A 19,757-nucleotide genomic window follows, 5' to 3' on the forward strand; every position below is an offset into this window, starting at 1 on the left:
ACGCTTGACGGTACCGGAGGCGCAAGCACCGCCGGTACCGGAGGGGTAGGGCGCAACAGCTCTCCCAGAATCTCTGGGAGAACGGCCCGGAGGCTCTCGTTTAGAGCGGCTGCAGAGAAAGGCTGTGAGGTCGATGCAGGCGTCGACGTCAGGACCTGTTCCGGGCGAGGAGGCTGTTCCGGGCTGTCCAGAGTGGAGCGCATCGACACCTCTTGGACAGAGGGTGAGCGGTCCTCTCGGTGCCGATGCCTGCTGGGTGCCGAATCCCTCGGCGACCCAGAGCTCTCGGTGCCGACGCGGGGAGGAGACCGGTGTCGATGCTTCTTCGACTTCTTCCGAAGCATGTCACCGGAGCTCCCCGGCACCGACGAGGAGGACGTAGAATCCATCCGTCGCTTCCTCGGGGCCGAGGCCGAAGAAGGTCGGTCTCGGGGGGGCTGTACCGCAGGAGCCCTCAGGGTGGGAGGAGACCCACCCGAAGGCTCACCGCCACCAGCAGGGGAATGGACAGCCCTCACCTGCACTCCTGACGATGCACCACCGTCCGACGACATCAGCAGACGAGGTCCCGGTACCACCGGCGTCGATGCAGCTATCCGATGTCTCGGCGCCGATGCAGAGGCCCGATGCCTTGATGCACTCGATGCAAGGGCGGCCGAGGAAGATGGTCTGGACGCTGACGACGTCGATGCACTCGAAGATCCCGGTGCCGATGCCGACGAAGAGCCCGAGAACAAAACGTTCCACTGGGCTAGTCTCGCTACCTGAGTCCGCCTTTGAAGCAGGGAACACAGACTACAGTTCTGAGGGCGGTGCTCGGCCCCCAGACACTGAAGACACGACGAGTGTCGATCAGTGAGCGAGATAACCCGGGCGCACTGGGTGCACTTCTTGAAGCCGCTGGAAGGCTTCGATGTCATGGGCGGAAAAATCACGCCGGCGAAATCAAAGTCCGAAATGACGGAAAAAGAGCACCAAAAACTTTGGAGGGAGAAAATCTCAACCGAGGCCGAAAAGAGGCCTACCCCGACGACGAAAGAAAACTTATCGGGGCCAAAAGCTGGAAATACGGGGAGGATTGAAACGGAACCCGGTGGAGGGGTTCCGGAGCACTTCCCGAGTAGAAGAAAAGCTTTTCCGAAGAAAAAACACGTTCAACAATATGGACGCGCGAGGTCGACTCTCCGGGGCTCGACACAGCGAAAAATACGACCGTACCGAGTGCGGACAAAAGAAGACTGGCCGGCTCGAGCCGGTTTCGGGCGGGAAGACGGCCGCGCATGCGCGGTGCGCGCGGGCGCGCGAGGGCTAGCAAAGGACTTTGCTAGTGAAGATTCCGATTGGAGGGGCTGCCGTGGACGTCACCCATCAGTGAGAACAAGCAGCCTGCTTGTCCTCGGAGAATAGAGAAATACACTTCAATAAACAATACAGTTTTACAGGCTTACAAACCCACTGTTTTGTCACAGAGTCACACAAAATAAACATTCTATATGAAACAAGATAGTAGCGTGGAATCCTTTTGGATAGAAATTCCATGTATAAAGGGAAGGAGTATACTGGTAGGGCTGTACTACGGTCCACTAGGACAGAACAGACAGATGAAAAAATTTTAATAGAAATTAGGAAAGCTGGCAAATTAGGCAAAGTTATAATAATGGATGATTTCAATTACCCCAATATTGACTAGATAAATGTTACATCAGGGAGCTCTAGGGAGGAAAAATTCCTAGATGTAATAAATGACTGCTTTTATGAGGAACCGGTCCAAGAAATGACAAGAGGGGGAGCTATTTTAGATCTAGTTTTACTGGAATGCAGGGCATGGTACAAGAGGTAAAGGTGTTAGATCCGCTGAGAAACAGTGATCAGAACATGATCAAATTTGAGCTGATACCTGGAGTGAAGTCACTAAAGAAATCTACTTTGACAGCATTTAATTTTTGAAAGGGCAATTAAGACAAAATGAGGAAAATGGTTACAAAGAAGTTAAAAGGATCAGTTGCAAAGGTTAGGACTTTAAATCATGCATTGACATTGTTTAAAAATGCCATCATGGAAGCCCAGACTAGATGTATTCCATGTATTAACCAAGATGGAAAGAAGAGCACTTGACAGCCAGCATGATAAAAAAGGTAAGTGAAAAAGCTATTACAGCCAAAAATACAATCTTCAAAGAATGAAACAGGATCTGAATGAAGAAAATAAGAAGCAACATAAGCACTGGCAAGCTAGATGCAAAGCATAGATTTAAAAAAAAAAAAGGCTAAAAGAAAATATGAAGAATAACTTCCCGCAGAGACAAAAACTCATACTCATTTTTCAGGCACATCAGAAGCAGAAAGCCTGTGAGAAAATCTGTGGGACTGTTAGATCATGAAGGAGCAAAAGTGACACTCAGGGAAGACAAGGCCATAGCGGAGAAATTGAATGAATTATTTGCTTCAATGTTTACAGAAGAAGATCTAAGAGATCTGCTTGTACAGGAAATGCTTTTCAAGGGTGATGATGTGGAGGAACTGAAAAATCTCAGTGAACCTGGAAGATATACTGAGCCAAATCAACAAAAAATGATAAATCACCTGGACTGGATGGTATACACCCCAGGCTACTAAAAGAACTCAAACAAGAAATTACTCCAAGGTGCCTGAAGATTGGAGGGTGGCAAAAGCAGCATCGATTTTTAAAAAGGGTTCCAGGGGTGATCCGTGAAATTATAGACTTCAGTGTCAGGCAAAATAGTGGAAACTATCACAAAGATTAAAATTACGGAACATATAGACAACTATGGTTTAATGAGACAGAGTCAGCATGGTTTCAGCCAATGGAATACTTGCCTCACCAATTTGCTTCATTTCTTTGGAGTGGAGGAGTGGCCTAACGGTCAGCATAGTGGGTTGCAGACTTGGGGAACTAGGTTCGATTCCTGCTGCTGCCCGATGGTCGGCAGTGGGTTGAGATCCTATGGAACCGGGTTCAATTCCCTCTACAGCTTCGTGTGACCCTGGGCAAGTCACTTAACCCTCCATTGCCCCAGGTACAACAGTAGTACAATGTACCACTTAGATTGTGAGCCCACTAGGGATAGACCCAGTATACCTGTAAAATGAAACTGTAAACCGCTTAGGTCTAAGCGGTATATAAATACTTGAATGAATTAACAAAATGGAGGGAGCTTAGGGAGGATGGACACTTTTTTTTCTTTGCGAAATTACAAGAGCATAACAATATAAAAATAGCCATACTGGGTCAGACCAATAATCCATCTAGTCCAACATCCTACTTCCAATAGTGGCCAATCCAGGTCACAAGTACCTGGAAGAAACCCAAATAATAGCAACATTCCATGCTATCAATCCCAGAGCAAGCAGTGGCTTTCCCCTGCTATCTCAATAGCAGACTATGAACTTATTCTCAAGGAACTCGTCCAAACCTTTTTTAAACCCAGGTACGCTAACTGTTACCATATAACAAATAATAAAAGAAGCAATGTGAAATCATAGATCACTTGTTTATTTCAGTAGAATGTAGCACAGTAGAGCCCCGGATTATTTGTATTCAAATTTAAATCACTATTCAACCAAATACAAATAAAGTATTCGAGACACTACTCGGGGCCAAATTGAATACAAAGTTTCGGTACGGCCCTAATTACCTTCACTACCCCAATTGCAGAGGTCTTAAATACAAATCAATAAATGCATCTAGCTTCGCCTACCTCTGCACACAATTATGGAATAAACTACCGAATACTATAAAAACTATGCACGACTTGACAACCTTCCGGAAGTTACTGAAGACGTACACATTATATAGCAATGGCATCACCATTAACAGAGTAAGAGGTTCAGCATATTGTTACAATTAATGTACAAGAATAACAGGTAGGGTAAATAAAATGATAATTCATAACATACAAGCGAGAGTAGGAAAAAGTGTAATGTTCAATAATAATAATATGATAAAATAAATCAGAAGGGATCAATACTGGTTGGTTCTGGTATAGACAAAGAAACAAGTCATTAAGGAGGATTCTTTTTGCAAGTCTCTTTGAACAGGTAACATAGTAACTATGTATGTTACTATGTTACCTGTTCAAAGAGACTTACAAAAAGAATCCTCCTTAATGACATATCAGTCTCAGTAGCACGTATACCTGCCCTTACTACTGATGCTCGACTAAGGGAATGCACCTATTGTGTTATTTATAGAGCATATATCTCATCTTCCCAGCTGTTTCATATTGGGGGGGGGGGGGGGGGTTGACGAAGCTTACCTGTCTTAAGTGTGGGGGGCCAGGGATCACTTTACCATGTGTTTTGGAGCTGCCCTTCAGTGCATGCCTTTTGGCGCTGTATCCAAAGCTTTATGGAACTAGAGCTGGGAATCAAGGTTATGGGAACAGTAGAACAATTGCTCTTGGATGTACCAGGGGCTTTAGGAGCCGTAATAAGAATGAAGTGATGCTCCTACGTAAGTTGTGCTTGCTTGCCCGATACAGGACCACCCGGCTTACTGGCACTGGAGAAACCAAGTGCATCTTTTGGCGACCTGGGAGGCACAGGAATCTCGGTCCTCACCAAAGAGACAGAAAAGTTTTCTGGCCACCTGGCGGTTATACCTCCTGTTAATATGTGTTCTAGCTTGAGACCTATCCACTGGAATAGTGGTGGGCCAAGCTACATGGCTTAAAACAGCTGAAAAGCACTAACTAGGCCTGATAACCAGCTGATGGCCTTATAGCAGAGAGCCTGCAAGAGCAGGACTGCTTGGTGAGTCTTATTGAAACCTGGTACAACTTTCAAATTGAGTGTAACACTTAAGATGTAGAAATTAATGACAAAAATGGTAAAAAGCTTGGTTCTTAAAATGGAGTTTGTCTTTATAAAATGGCTTCCAGTATCACAAGATATAAAGACACAGATCTCTCTCAGTATTAGGAAAGAGGTTTTAAAAGTGTTGAAATTGGCACTATGAAGAAATCTTTGAGAGGAGGGGCAGGTGGGCACCTGATCTGCGGTTAAGTGTGATTCAGAGATGAAGAAATATTAGAGAAAAAAGTCCCTCTCCAATTGACTTGTATGTACTGAAAATGCTCTATAAGAAGTGGGCATCAGAGCTATCGTTGGAACATTTTTCCCCAACAAATCTCCGAACGGCGAAGCTCTGGCCGGTTGAACCCAGAATCTGTCTGAGGTCTGTACCAAATTGAAGTCCTGATTTGGGTGAGAATAAAAGACTATTTCTTTCACTAAACTGTTTCAGTCTTTGTTTCAATCTATTCTCTCTCCTCCACCTGTTTCACAGAATACTACACACACAAGTAAGAATCTTTCTTTCTCACTCACATAGATTTCATGTGGGAACATAAATGGCCAAAGATTCACTTAGATTCAGATAGACAGAAAGCTGTGGTCATGGGAATTAGATTTGAACTGCGCCTTCTGTCACCCCCCCTGCGCCTCCATGACCGGAGGCGCTCCTTAGAACCCCGTGACATAACACCATGGAATGGGGTGTCACTGGAATTCAGGGAGGAGGTGATTAACAAGATCTTAGAAGAGCAAACCCTCTGTACACCTCCGTGGGGAAGGGTCCTGCGGGGGTCTACAGAGGGATAGATAAAAACACTCCAGATTTTACATCCTCAAGATTGTATTCTACTCCTCAATGCGATATGAGGGGTGCTTATATATTCAACTCCCTTTGGGATAATACTGAGTTCCTAGATGGGAGGGAGGGGGAAAAGGGGGGGGGATCGCAGGGGCTAAAGCTGGATTAGAATCGGGAGTGGCATGGGGGGAGGTAGGAGGGGGGGTCATTTTATGGGGCAGGGGGTGGGATAGTTTACTGTACTACGTTTGCTTGGATATTGTTCACTTGGACGTGTCATCAATAAAAATTATTGAACCATAAAGTAGGTTTCTAAAGCGATGGTGGGAGAACCAGTTAAAATTTGACATAGAATCGTAATACATAGCCAATTAACTGAGAATAACTAGAAGAACATTTTTTAGACTACTGTGAAATAATGTCTGGAAGTAGACTTACTGCATATGGTAAGCCTCACTTCGGTTATTGGAAAAGTAATGGAAGCCATGCTGAAGGAAAGGATAGTGAATTTCCTAGAAGCCAACAAGCTGCAAGATCCGAGACAACATGGTTTTACCAGAGGGAAATCGTGCCAAACGAATCTCATTGAATTCTTTGATTGAGTAACTGGAGAATTGAATCATCGACGTGCTATAGACGTAATCTACTTAGATTTTAGCAAAGCTTTTGACGCGGTTCCTCACAGGAGGCTCTTAAATAAACTAGATGGGCTGAAGATAGGTCCCGAAGTGGTGAACTGGATTAGGAACTGGTTGACGGACAGACGACAGAGGGTGGTGGTAAATGGAGTTCGCTCGGAGGAGGGAAAGGTGAGTAGTGGAGTGCCTCAGGGATCGGTGCTGGGGCCGATTCTGTTCAATATATTTGTGAGTGACATTGCCGAAGGGTTAGAAGGTAAAGTTTGCCTATTTGCGGATGATACTAAGATTTGCAACAGAGTGGACACCCAGGAGGGAGTGGAAAGCATGAAAAGGGATCTGAGGAAGCTAGAAGAATGGTCTGAGGTTTGGCAATTAAAATTCAATGTGAAGAAATGCAAAGTGATGCATTTAGGGAGTAGAAAACCACGAGAGACGTATGTGTTAGGCGGGGAGAGTCTGATAGGTACTGAGGGGGAGAGGGATCTTGGGGTGATAGTATCCGAGGATCTGAAGGCGACGAAACAGTGTGACAGGGCGGTGGCCGTAGCGAGAAGGTTGCTAGGCTGTATAGAGAGAGGTGTGATCAGCAGAAGAAAGGAAGTGTTGATGCCCCTGTACAAGTCGTTGGTGAGGCCCCACCTGGAGTATTGTGTTCAGTTTTGGAGGCCGTACCTTGCGAAGGATGTTAAAAAAAATGGAAGCGGTGCAAAGAAAAGCTACGAGAATGGTATGGGATTTGCGTTCCAAGACGTATGACCAAAGACTTGCTGACCTGAACATGTATACCCTGGAGGAAAGGAGGAACAGGGGTGATATGATACAGACGTTCAAATACTTGAAAGGTATTAATCCACAAAAAAATCTTTTCCGGAGATGGGAAGGCGGTAGAATGAGAGGACATGAAATGAGATTGAAGGGGGGCAGACTCAAAAAAGATGTCAGGAAGTATTTTTTCACGGAGAGGGTGGTGGATGCTTGGAATGCCCTCCTGCGGGAGGTGGTGGAGATGAAAACGGTAACTGAATTCAAACATGCGTGGGATATGCATAAAGGAATCCTGTGCAGCAGGAATGGATCCTCAGAAGCTTAGCTGAAATTGGGTGGCGGAGCAGGTGGGGGGAAGAGGGGTTGGTGGTTGGGAGGCTAGGATAGGGGAGGGCAGACTTATACGGTCTGTACCAGAGCCGGTGATGGGAGACGGGACTGGTGGTTGTGAGGCGGGAAATACTGCTGGGCAGACTTACGGTCTGTGCCCTGAAAGACAGGTACAAATTCAAGATATGAGTTTATCTTGGGCAGACTAGATGGACCATGCAGGTCTTTTTCTGCCGTCAGCTACTATGTTACTATGTTATATGATGAATTTAAGATAGATATTTGGTAAAGATGAAGCAGGTGAAGAACTCAAGAGGCAGCACACATTTAAATAATACAGTTAGTGATATCACACAACAGTGTCTGGTTTAGAGAGACTGCTTTTTCCCTGTTCTGTCTAAGTGCTGGAAACTGCTCTCCCAATGTACAAAGTTGCAGGCAGAGGACTTGGAGCAGGTGAAGAACTCAGGAGGCAGCACACATTTAAATAATACAGTTAGTGATGTCACCCACCAGTATCTGGTTTAGAGAAGCTGTTTTCTCCCTGTTCTGTCTGTCATTTAATCCTACCCTCTGTTTTCTGTTCAATAACCAATTCCTAATCCACAACAGAACATTGCCTCCTATCCAATTACTTTTTAATTTTCTCAGTAGTCTCTCATGAGGAATTCTGTCAAAATCTTTCTGAAAATCTAGATACTACCCTACATCAAAACCAGCTCACCTTTATCCACGTTTATTCATGCCTGCTCAAGAAAAAGATCTGGGTGTCATTGTAGATAATATGCTGAAATCTTCTGCTCAGTGTGTGGCGGCAGCCAAAAAAACCAAATAGGATGATAGGAATTATTAGGAAAGGGATAGTGAATAAGACCGAAAATACTAAACTGCCTTTGTATCGCTCCATGGTGCGTCCACACCTTGAGTATTGCATTCAGTTTTGGTCACCATATCTCAAAAAAGGTATAGCAGAATTAGAAAAGGTTCGAAGAAGAGCAACTAAAATGATAAAGGGGATGAAACTCCTCTCATATGAGAAAAGGCTAAAGAGGTTAGGGGTCTTCAGCTTGGAAAAGAGACGGGTGAAGGGAGATATGATTGAGGTCTACAAAATCCTGAGTGGTGTAGAATGAGTAGAAGTAAATCGATTTTTTACTTGTTCCAAAAGTACAAAGACTAGGGGACACTCAAGGAAGTTGCATGGAAATACTTTTAAAACAAATAGAAAGAAATATTTTTTTCACTTAACGAATAGTTAAGCGCTGGAACTCTTTGCTGGAGAAAGTGGTTACAGCGGTTAGTGTATTTGGGTTTTAAAAAGGTTTGGACAAATTCCTGGAGGAAAAGTCCATAGTCTGCTATTGAGACAGACATGGGAAGCCACTGCTTGCCCTGAGATTTGTAGTATGGAGTGTTACCACCATATGGGTTTCTGCCACGAACTTGTGACCTGGCTTGGCCACTGTTTGGAAAACAGGATACTGGGCTAGATGGACCATTGGTCTGACCCAGTATGGCTACTCTTATGTTCTTATGTAAATGAAGCAAATTGGTGAGGCAAGAATACCCTTGGCTGAACCCATGCTGAGTCTGTCCTAGTAAACAATGTTTGCCTATGTTTTCTGTAATTTTATTCTTTATAATAGTTTCCAGTCTGTAATTTCCCGGATTACCCCAGAACCCTTTTTAAAAATTGGTGTTATGTTGGCCACCCTCCAATTTTGAGGTACTATGGACAATTTAAATGAATGTTTGGAAGTGAAGATCATTTTGTGTATCTGCAGCTTAAACATTATCTAGCAGTGATGGACCAGCCAGGGATGTACTCCAGACTGGCTAATAAGCTGCAAGAGTTTTTAAAAGGGAATGCATTGGGAAATATGAGAGTATCATATGGCTTCATAAGGTACTATCTATTCTTCTGCCAGGTAGGGACTATAGTTCCTTTTTGGGACTTGGAGCAAAGATTTAAGGCACCAAGTGGAAGTTCCTAGGATGGTATTTGGTTCAGAGTTGCAGGAATGCCACTATCACATTCTACACAGAGCGTACTTCTCCCAAATACAAGCTCATAGGCTAAATGTGCTGGCACTCCCACATGTCATCTGTGTAATACAGGAAATACGTTCTTTTCTGAGCTGATGTCATCAGATAAATGAGATGGTCACTGTCTTATGATATCATAAGGCAATTAACTAACATCAGTTGTAGAAAGAATATTCCGTGACCTTTTCAATCCTCTCTCATTAGGTGCAAAAAAAATGAATTTAGAAATTATTAACAAGATGTCACTTACTAAATAAAGCGCTGTAAAGTGTCATGTTTATGACATAATCATTCATTCTGGATTTATTTATTTATTGCACTTGTATCCCACATTTTCTCACCTATTTGCAGGCTCAATGTGGCTTACAGAGTCCTGTTATGGCATAGCCATCCCAGGGTACATAATACAATTGATGATATACAGAAGTCAGGGAAAACAAGCAAAATATAAATATTCATCACATACCCTCTGCAACTGAGAATCAACACGCCACATCCGCAGAGTCTGATCCCGTGACCATGTAACCAGCTGATGGTCCTTGGAGCCTACAAGCACAAAGTAAAAACTGTGATGCCTAACAAAGAGAATCGATGCCAGCAATGTCCCCGCCATTCTGCAGTAGGCTCTATTCAAACACCAACACTGACATAAATAGTTAAAACATTCTTATTCAACTAGACAATTCCAATCCCAATTCCAATTCAGAAAAAGCTAGAAATAAATTTGCATATGATGTGACATGTTCATTTTGTCAGTGTTAAGGGACATGAAACAAAAGGCGTCTTATGACTAGGAATTTGAACAAAGTGAACTAGGTCTTTCCCACTGTAAGTTTCTAATTTCCATTTAATTTCATAATGTACCTAAGATATTTGATCAGTGCTTTATAAAAACTTTTTACCAATCATTTGTTTCGCCTTTTCACATATGCTGTGAAAAAACACCCCAAGTAAATAAGATAAGGAAAATTTAGGTCTTATCTGATAATTTTCTTTCCATTAGTACTTCCCACTATTCCAGAACCGGTGGGATAGTTGAGTGCATCAACCAGCAGGTGGAAACAGAAAACTGAAACTGAGCTGAGATATATCTCTTTTGGCCTCCAGTCCAGATCCTCAGTATTTACGTAGAAAAGCAGTAAGGAGAAACTCAGAATAAACATAACAACCTTAAACAACTCGCTAACCTAACAATAACCAGATGAGCAAACATGTGTGGACCTCTTTCATCTCTGGACAACCTGCAGAGAACAAGATATATGCAGGCAGCACCATGCAAGATGACAGTCATCACACCAACTAAACGTCTCAGAAACCTTGGGCAGGCCTCTGGAATAGTGGGAAGGACTAATGAAAAGAAAATTATCAGGCAAGAACTAAATTTTTCCTTTCATTATGTAGCTTCCCACTATTTCAGAATCTGTGGGATGTTCAAAAGCAATCCCTAGAGTAGGTGGGATCCTGGTACATGAGAAGTGAAGCCCCAAAACTAGCTTCTGAGCATGCCGCAAAATCCAGCCTGTAGTGCCTGGCAAAGGTATGCAGCGTCAACCACGTTGCAGCCTTGCAAATACACGCCGGAGACAATAAGGTAGTCTCCACCCAGGATGTCGCTGTATGCCTCGTAGAATGAGCCCAAAAAGCCTGAGGAGCCTGCTTCCCTGCAAGCAAATAAGTTGATGCGATAGCCTCCTTCAGCCATCTAGCAATTGTCAGCTTGGAAGCCTCTGTTTACCAAAAAGCACAGTCTGACCGATTTGTGAAACTCATTCCTGACTTCCAGATATCTAATGAGGTCTCTACGCACATTGAGAAGCTTCAAGGAAGAATACTGAGCCTCTTCGCCCTCTCTGCAAAAGGATGGAAGCTCCACAGAGTGGTTGAGATGAAACTAATACTACTTTCGAAAGAAAGGAAGGAACTGTGTGCAGGGAGACCCCCGCCTCCGAAAAGCAAAGAAAGGGATCCCAACAAGAGACAGCCTGAAGCTCCAAAACCCTATGTGCCAATGTAATAGCCGCCAAGAACAGTCTTTAGCATAAGATCTTTTGAGAAGGCCTTCCAGAATGGCTCAAAAGAAGGCTTCTGAAGAGTCCAAAGGACTAAATTAAGATTCCACTCTGAAGATGGCATAAGAAAGGGAGGCCACAAGCAGCCTGCTCCTCACAAGAATCAAATGATATCCTGGTGATCCACAAGAGATGTCTTATTTATTTACTTATGACATTTATACCCCACATTTTCCTGTACAATTTCGAGTTCAATGTGGTTAACAAGCTAAAAAGAAGTCACTACAAAATATGAAACAAAATATATAAACTCACACATATCAATAAGGAAAGAGTCATAAATATATAAAGAACTCAATAATAAAGCATAATGGGTTGAATAGAAGGGGGAGATTAGGCACCAGGATCAATTGTCATAGATTAGGTGTGTAACCTGGACAGGCCCTTATCCCCTACCTGCTGCCCTGTCTTCCAGGGTAATATTATCCGCAAGGTCCCCTGAAGTTTTAATATTGATATTATTATAAACTGCACAGGAACTGAAGAAGCATTTGAGCTTAGAAAAGGCACTGGTCAGCTAAGCTGTCCTGAAGGGGTCACCAGAAAATCATCAGCCAAGCCTCCCTCTTAATTAAAACCTAATCCAACTGTCCATTCCTGGGCAATCTCTTTCGCGGTGAGAGGATGTAGAAAAACCAGAAATAGAGCTGCTGCCTAACTTTTATTGAGGTTTATTTCCCTGTATTCGGGTAGGCTGACCCAACCACCAAATTCCTGATAAAAGGACAAGAAATCTCCAGGGGAGTTAAACTAAATTATAAATGGATGGAACATCAGCCATCAACAGCATGAAACCTGATCATGGATGGGTTTGTATATAAATGTTTCCTAAATAAATAAATAAATAACTCCTTCCGCAGCAGGAGCTCTGAAAAGTTCTTTGTATATGGAACTACTTCTGATCATATCCTCCTTAACCTCTGCTGGCTCCTTGAGCATCCGATGATCGTTGTTTCCCTGGTCCTCCCCTCTGGCTCTCAAGCTAGGCTCTTTTCCCTTCCCTTCTCTCTACCTCTATTAGAAACCTGTCGACACCAGACCATATGTGGCTCCACTTAAAGGCACAGTCTGATCCCATCTGGTCAGCCCAGAAGGGCTTCCCTTAAAGAGCGGTGGCCATAGGGCACCAGCCCGAGTTGGGTTACACACTGGTTATGGTGGGTGGGTTCAAGTAATCTTTGCTAAACACGCCTGGATCCTTTATCTACAGCGAGGTTCACACGGTTTCTGCTCAGCGAGGTTTGCACGGGCTCTCCGACACTCCTGACGCTGGCGCCTGCACCTACAGCCCGGATATGCTCACTCCTGCCTACTAGCACCATGTAACTCAGTGACTCAACGTGGTGCCAGTAGGCAGAAGCCAGCCTGTACGGGCCACAGAGGCAGATGCCAGTGTCGTTGGGAGCATCAAAGGCACATCGGATGTCAGGCACTGTCATCCTTGAATTGGACTTCCAGGGCAAGCACAGTGAACATCAAGTAAGTTGTGTCTACAAAGTAGGCACCTCTTTGGACACCAGCATAGAGGGGGCCTGAGAGAGGGATGGGAGAGCCTGGGCGCCCAAGGCCACCTGTATCTACGCCATTGTTTGTAATCCCTAACAGCTCTTCTCCAAAGCAGTCTTTTAACTTTTGGATCACTGCCTTTCAAGTTTTCTACAGTGTATCTTGAGAAAGAGAAGGGATTGGTCAAACCAGGGAGACGTACCGCAAGTGAGTTGAGGCTTAATTTTAAGGGAAATGTTTCTAGCTGGCACAGCTTTGCCAGATTCTCTCCAATAAAAAGTAAACTCAAGTTTTGCATGGTCAGATCAGGGTACATGCAACAAACCTGGGTTACGTAAATAGAAAATACCAATATTTGCCCCCCAATATGCTAGTAGGTCCAAAGGTTGACCTCCAATATTACTACAAATCATTTCTATAGCACTACCAGTCGTACGCAGTGCTTCACAAATTTAACATGAAGAGAAGACAGTTCCTGCTCAAAAGAGCTTACAATCTAAATCAATACGAGAAGAAGGTGACGCAGTATGGACAAACTGCCAGGAAGCCAGAAAATCAAATAGGTTCCTTGTGTATAACTGGTATTTTCTAAATGTAGATTGATATCACCCATCAACAGGGCATTAGAAAATCTAGTTACAGACATCAGAGACAAACTCTGTAAAATAACCTTCCATAGACAGCCAGCTACCTGGTGGACGATAGAAAAGTACTAAGCAAAGAGGAGCCAGTAAGCTATCATCAGCAATTCTGAAAGCTAGAATTTCTAGACCAGGAAAGGTTATCAATAGAAATCAAACAAAATAAAACATGGAAAAGAAAGTAAGATGATACCTTTTTTATTGGACATAACTTAATACATTTCTTGATTAGCTTTCGAAGGTTGCCCTTCTTCCTCAGATCGGAAATAAGCAAATGAGGTAGCAGATAGTATATATGAGAGAAACATCAAAGCATTACTTTGACTGTCTGACAGAGTGAGAGGGTGGGGGTATGCATGGGGACATCAAAGCATTTCATTGATATTCTAACAGAATGGGTGTTGGTAGGTGAGAGGAGGGTAATAAACAGAGAAATAAACAGAAATACAGCTTATGTTTTATAATGAGTTAGAAAACCCAGATCCTTATTAAGTCCTGTTTGTTGGGTGTCAAAATTTTAATCATTCTTATTTCAAAGGTCTTACGTTCCTGTATTGTTTTAAAATTACCTTTCAGTATTCTTACTGTGAAATCACTGGTGCAGTGTCCTGGTCTAGTGAAGTGTTGGCCCACAGGGGTGGGGGCTTGACTGGCACCGGCTATTTTCATGTGATGTCTGTGTAGATTGAATCTTGTCTTAAGCATCTGGCCTGTTTCTCCAATATAGCATCCTTCGTTACATTTCTTACACTGAATGATATATACCACATTGGAAGATGAGCATGTAAAATAGTCCTTTATGTTGAATATTTTTCCTTTGTGAATGACTGTGGGGTCTTGTGAAATGTTTTGGCATAGTTTGCAGCTGGCTGTGTTACACGGGAACGTGCCCTTTTCTTTTTCCGTCTGTGTTGGAAGTTTACTTCTGATCAGCTTGTGTTTTAAATTTGGTGGCTGTCGAAAGGCCAGCACTGGTGGGGATGGGAATATCTCAGTAATTCATCTTCCTGAAGTAGTGGCTGTAGGTCTCTTATGATTTTCCTCAGTTTCTCCAGCTCTGGGTTGTATGTCACTACAAGGGGAATTCTGTCGTTGGCTTTTTTTTCCTTGTACTGTAGTAGATTTTCCCTGGGTGTTTTGAGGGAGGAGGCAATATTCTTGGAGATTATTTTGGGGTTGTAGCCTTTCTGTTTGAAGGATGCAGTCAGGGTTTCAAGGTGTCTGTCTCTATCCTCTGGGTCCGAGCAGATACGGTGGTATCTTGTGGCTTGGCTGTAAATAATGGATCTTTTTGTATGTGAAGGGTGGAAGCTGGAGTTGTGGAGGTAGCTGCATCTGTCTGTGGGTTTCTTGTATATAGATGTTTGTATACAGCCATCACTGATTGAGACTGTGGTGTCCAAAAAATTGACTTTTTCTGGGAAGTAGTCAATTTTGAATCTGATTGTAGGATGGTATGTATTGAAGGAATAGTAAAATTGTTTCAGAGTTTCTTCCCCCTCTGTCCAAATCATAAAAATGTCATCAATGTACCGGTAGTATTTTAGAGATTTGGTCTGGTATGTATTCAGAAATGTCTCTTCCAGCTCAGCCATAAAAAGGTTGACATATTGGGGTGCTGTCCTGGTGCCCATTGCAGTGCCCATTATTTGTAGATAGATATCATTGTTAAAGTGGAAGTAGTTGTGAGTTAAAATGAATTTGATTAATTTTGTAATAGTTTCTGGTGAGTATTGATGGTCCAGTGTGGATTTTTTTTAGGAGTCTTCCACATGCAGCTATGCCATCCGCATGTGGAATGTTGCTGTATAGTGATTCTACATCCATTGTGACCAGAAGGGTGTTTGGTGGTAATTGTTTGATATTTTTCAATTTATTCAGAAAGTCTGTGGTGTCTTGTATGAAGCTGTTAGTTTTGTGCAAGAGGTTTCAGAATTCCCTCTATGAGTCCAGATATTTCCTCCGTAAGCGTGCCAATACCTGATATGATTGGTTTCCCCGGGTTTCCAGGTTTGTGGATTTTGGGTAACATGTAGAATGTGCCCACAGAAGGCTGGTTTGGTATGAGTTTCTTCAGATGTGGCTGTGCTTGTGTAGGAAATATTCTGATAAGATCTTTTAGCTGCTTTGTATAATCCTGTGTTGGGTCCTCAGTTAGTTTTCTGTAGTATTTGTTGTCTGAGAGCTGTCCGTGTCCCTCTTTAATGTATTTTTGTGTGTCCATAATTACCACTGCGCCTCCTTTGTCTGCGGGTTTGATGATAATGCATTCGTTAGTTTGTAGAGTTCTTATGGCCGCTCTTTCTGGTGGGGTAAGATTGTACAGAATTCTTTTTTGTTTGTTGGAGAGTTGTGATTTAATCCTATGTCTGAAACTTTCTATGTAATTATCCAGCTTGTAGTTTTGTCCCTCCTGTGGGGTGAAATAAGTGTTCTTTTGTTTAAGACTGTATTCCGGTCTGTTTGGTTTCCCTCTATTGTGGAAATGTGCTCTAAGATGCAGTATTCCTTGGTTTGTTTGGGCTCTGATTTTCACATGCCTCAGATGTATATCCAAGTGTCTCCAAGGTGTCTGGGGATGTTGTTTCTGCAGAGCTGTGGTTATCCAAATATAGGCTGTTTTTCTCTCTGTGATCCTGCAGGAGAAAAGATAGCTTTATTTTTTCTTGCGGATAGCCATGTGTTGCTTTTCTCTTTGGATGTTATGTAGGTCCTCTTGAAGTTGGTTCCTATGGTGTGGATGGAGTTCCTCCATGTTCCTCATGATTTCATCCCTTTGGGTTTGTATTATTCTCTTTTTCTTGTAGAGTTGATATATGAGTTCATTTCTTAGTTTCTGACTAGTGCGTTTGCAGATTTTCTCTGCATAGTCAGAATTGTAAGTGGTAGCCAAAGGATTTTTGATCCTCAGTCCTTTGGGAATGATGTCATTCTTCTTGCAGATTGTCAGAAAGTAAAGATGGCTGTTCACTTTTGTTTCTTGTTCCAAAAGTTTGTTCATTTGCTTTTTCATGCGGCTCTATGCGGTATCTTCCATCTTAAGTAGAGAGGTGTGGTAGCCGTGTTGATAACCTTTAAGAGTGGACTAACACGGCTACCACACCTCTCTACTTTAGACCAGGAAAAAAAAGGATTATAAATGATAGCAATATCATCTCCTCTTTTCCCACATCTTAACTGGTGAAGAATCTTGTAACCTGGAGGACACAAGTCATTGAGCAGAGGGTCATCAGCTGTATGCAACCAAGTTTCTTTAAATAGCAGCAAACCAAGATGCTCCTCCACAATTTTGATGATCTCAATCTTGTTTGTGACTGACCTGGCATTACCATAACCCACAGGGAAAGGCAAATAGGAAGGGGAAGCATGTTTTAAAAGTTTTACAGTGACTAAGTGACACTTGAAGAAAGAATTTCGTCACCCAAGAGTAGTCTGTATCGGGGGAGGACCGTGGCAGAAAGGGAGTCCATGCCCTCCACTCTATTCTGTGGGAAATGATCACAGGAATAGAGTGTTGTTCCTCTAGCGCATGAATGAGAGGACTAGCAATAACAAGCAGAGCCAGAAGCAGTATAGTGAGACTGATGAAAGCATCCAGCGCAACATAATGGCACAAGAGGTAATACAAGACTATGGAACAGTTAAGATGATGATATTCAGCACCAACAATGAGTCTTGTAGGTGTTCAGGAACCTATGAACCCATTGACAACTCCTCCAGCCTCCGTGAATGAACACCAGTGAGATAGCTTCACTACCAAAGTCCCTCCCATTGAGACTGCCAGCAACACAGTGAGTGGATGAGACTGCAGACAGATGTGTTATGTGACCAGAACAGGAAAAAACAAACCTGTCCAGGCAGCCCTCAAAGGTTTCTAGTTCCAAATCCATCTAAATCTGCACTCTTGTGATGACACCAAATGTTCCGCTGCAACTCCAATATAATCCACAGACCTCCTGAGGGAATGGCTTTGCCCACTGAGCAGCCGCCCACACACCGTGACCACTACCACTGCCTCTGGATTCCAGCTGACCCATCTCCAGCACCACCGGCAGGATGTTCAACTACCTCCAGGCCACTTATGGATAAAACTGCACACTGATAGCATCTGCAGTACACAAATCACCACGCAAGAAAGCCAGTCGGAAGGGTTAGGACCTCCCACAGCAAACACCAATCAGCTACACTCATAGGCAGCTGGAAAAAGATGATTAAGGCAATGGACCCTCCATCTTCTGTAGTCAGCCTCTGAAACAGGCCAAAGCCACAATCTGAACTTTTAGAGAACCCAGTGACAATCCTTTTTGAAGGCCTGCCTCAAGAAACACTAGGATGTGTGTGATCTGAGCAGAGAAAGTCAACACTCAGAACACCAGCCCTCAAATGTCCTCCATGCCTCCCCATTCGCCATGGATGTAGAACATTTCCAAGCCTGAAGCAAGGTAGCAATGAGCAAATCAGAATAACCTTCTTGTCTCAACTGAGCCCTTTCAATGGCCAAGCCATAAGACCAAAGGGGCATGGATCCTTGCTTCAGCAGGCTGTGTACCTGTGAAAGATGGAAAAGACCCCAATCCAGCAGTTGAATCATGTCTGCATACTACAACCTCCACAACCAATCCGGGGCTACGAGAATTATTTGACCATAGTGCAGTGTGATCCTTTTCAACATGGGGCCTACCATGGGCCAAGGAGGGAAGACATACAGTAGATGTGTCTCTGGCCAGAGCTGCAGAAAGACATCGATCCCCATCGAGCCTGGTTCTTTCCAATGGCTGAGGAACCTGAGCACTTTTGATTCCTTTACATTGCCATCAAGTCCAGAAGCAGAAAACCACGTTGGTCCACTATCAGATGAAACACTGGCTAGATAGTTCTCATTCCCCTGGTTCAAAGGAGTGCCTGCTGAGAAAGTCCGCCTCCCCATTCAAGGGTCTCCACAATGTCAGCTGCCAACAAGCAGAGAACAGTTTTCTCTGCCCAACTCACGAGGGAGGTTGCCTTCAACGCCATCAGACAACTGTGGGTCCCCCCTTGGTTGTTGATGTAAGCAACCACCGTCACATTGGCAAAGAAAACTCAGACCAGGGCCCCACAAGAAAAGAAGCGAAGTTGCGTAAGACATTCCATACTGCCCTGAGCTCCAAAAAATATATCGACTGAAACTCCTGCTCCATCTAGGTGCCCTGTGCCAGATGGAACTTGTAATGAGCTCCCCAACCTGACTTGATGGCGTCCACCACCATCTCCCATTGTGTTATCGGAAAGGGAGCTCCAACAGTCAAACTCCTGGCCACAATTACCACTGCATACTCCGTCTGGCAATCAGCATCCAAGAAAGATGAAACTCACACTTCTTTGACAATGGAGACCAGCAACTGAGAAAAGATTCCTGTAATGGCTACATATGAGCCCATGCTCATAGCACCACTTCACTCTGTGAAGAAGATAGTCTCCCGTGCTGTGTCAAATAGATCGCCCAGATACTCCAATGTATGCAATGAAGTTACTCTGCTCTTCTCGAAATTGATCACTCAACCCAACGACTGCAGAAAACGGATAACTTTGTTCATTGCTGCTACGCTGTACAAATAGAACAATGCATGAATTAGCCAGTCGTCGAGATACAGGTGAACTCCGATTCTCTAGCACTGAAGAAAGGCCGCCTCCGCCATTACCATCACGATAACCTTGGTAAATGTTCATGGAGCAGTGGCAAGATCGAAGGGCAAAGCCCTGAAGAAGTGATGACCCAGCATCACAAAACATAGAAACCTCTAATGCAGCAGCCATATGGGTACATACAAGTAAGCTCCTTAAGATCGAGAGTGCAAAGAAATTCTCCCGCTTGAACCGAGGTTATGACTGTTCTTAATGGCTCTATGTGGATGCAGGATGCTTGGGAGGCAGCGGTTTGAGATTTAAAATCAGATGAAAGGTGCCTTCATTCTTTGAGACAACAAAGTAGACAAGAGTATCTATCTTGGCCCTGTTCAGCTTGGGGAACTGGAACAATGGCCCAGAGTGCCAGCAAGGAATCTACAGTGGCCTGAACCTCAACTGCCTTTGTTCCATTTTAACAAGGAGACTGCAAGAAGAGAGGCGCAACTGCGTGGGAGAACTCCAACTTGTAATCTTCTTTAAGA

The 19,757-nt window shown here is 43.7% G+C and overlaps 1 protein-coding gene across 1 annotated transcript in view; it reads right to left on the reverse strand.

Annotated features, from left to right (window-relative positions):
* The window catches only part of WDR59 (WD repeat domain 59), a 355,903-nt gene that overhangs the window by 188,652 nt on the left and 147,494 nt on the right, over nt 1-19,757 (reverse strand). Inside the window, exon 11 of the mRNA XM_030203634.1 lies at nt 9,862-9,941. Coding sequence (XP_030059494.1) covers nt 9,862-9,941 — 80 coding nt within the window. The remainder of the gene's footprint in view (nt 1-9,861; nt 9,942-19,757) is intronic.

This window comes from Microcaecilia unicolor, chromosome 5 (genome assembly GCF_901765095.1).
Source record: "Microcaecilia unicolor chromosome 5, aMicUni1.1, whole genome shotgun sequence".
Lineage (NCBI taxonomy): Eukaryota > Metazoa > Chordata > Amphibia > Gymnophiona > Siphonopidae > Microcaecilia > Microcaecilia unicolor.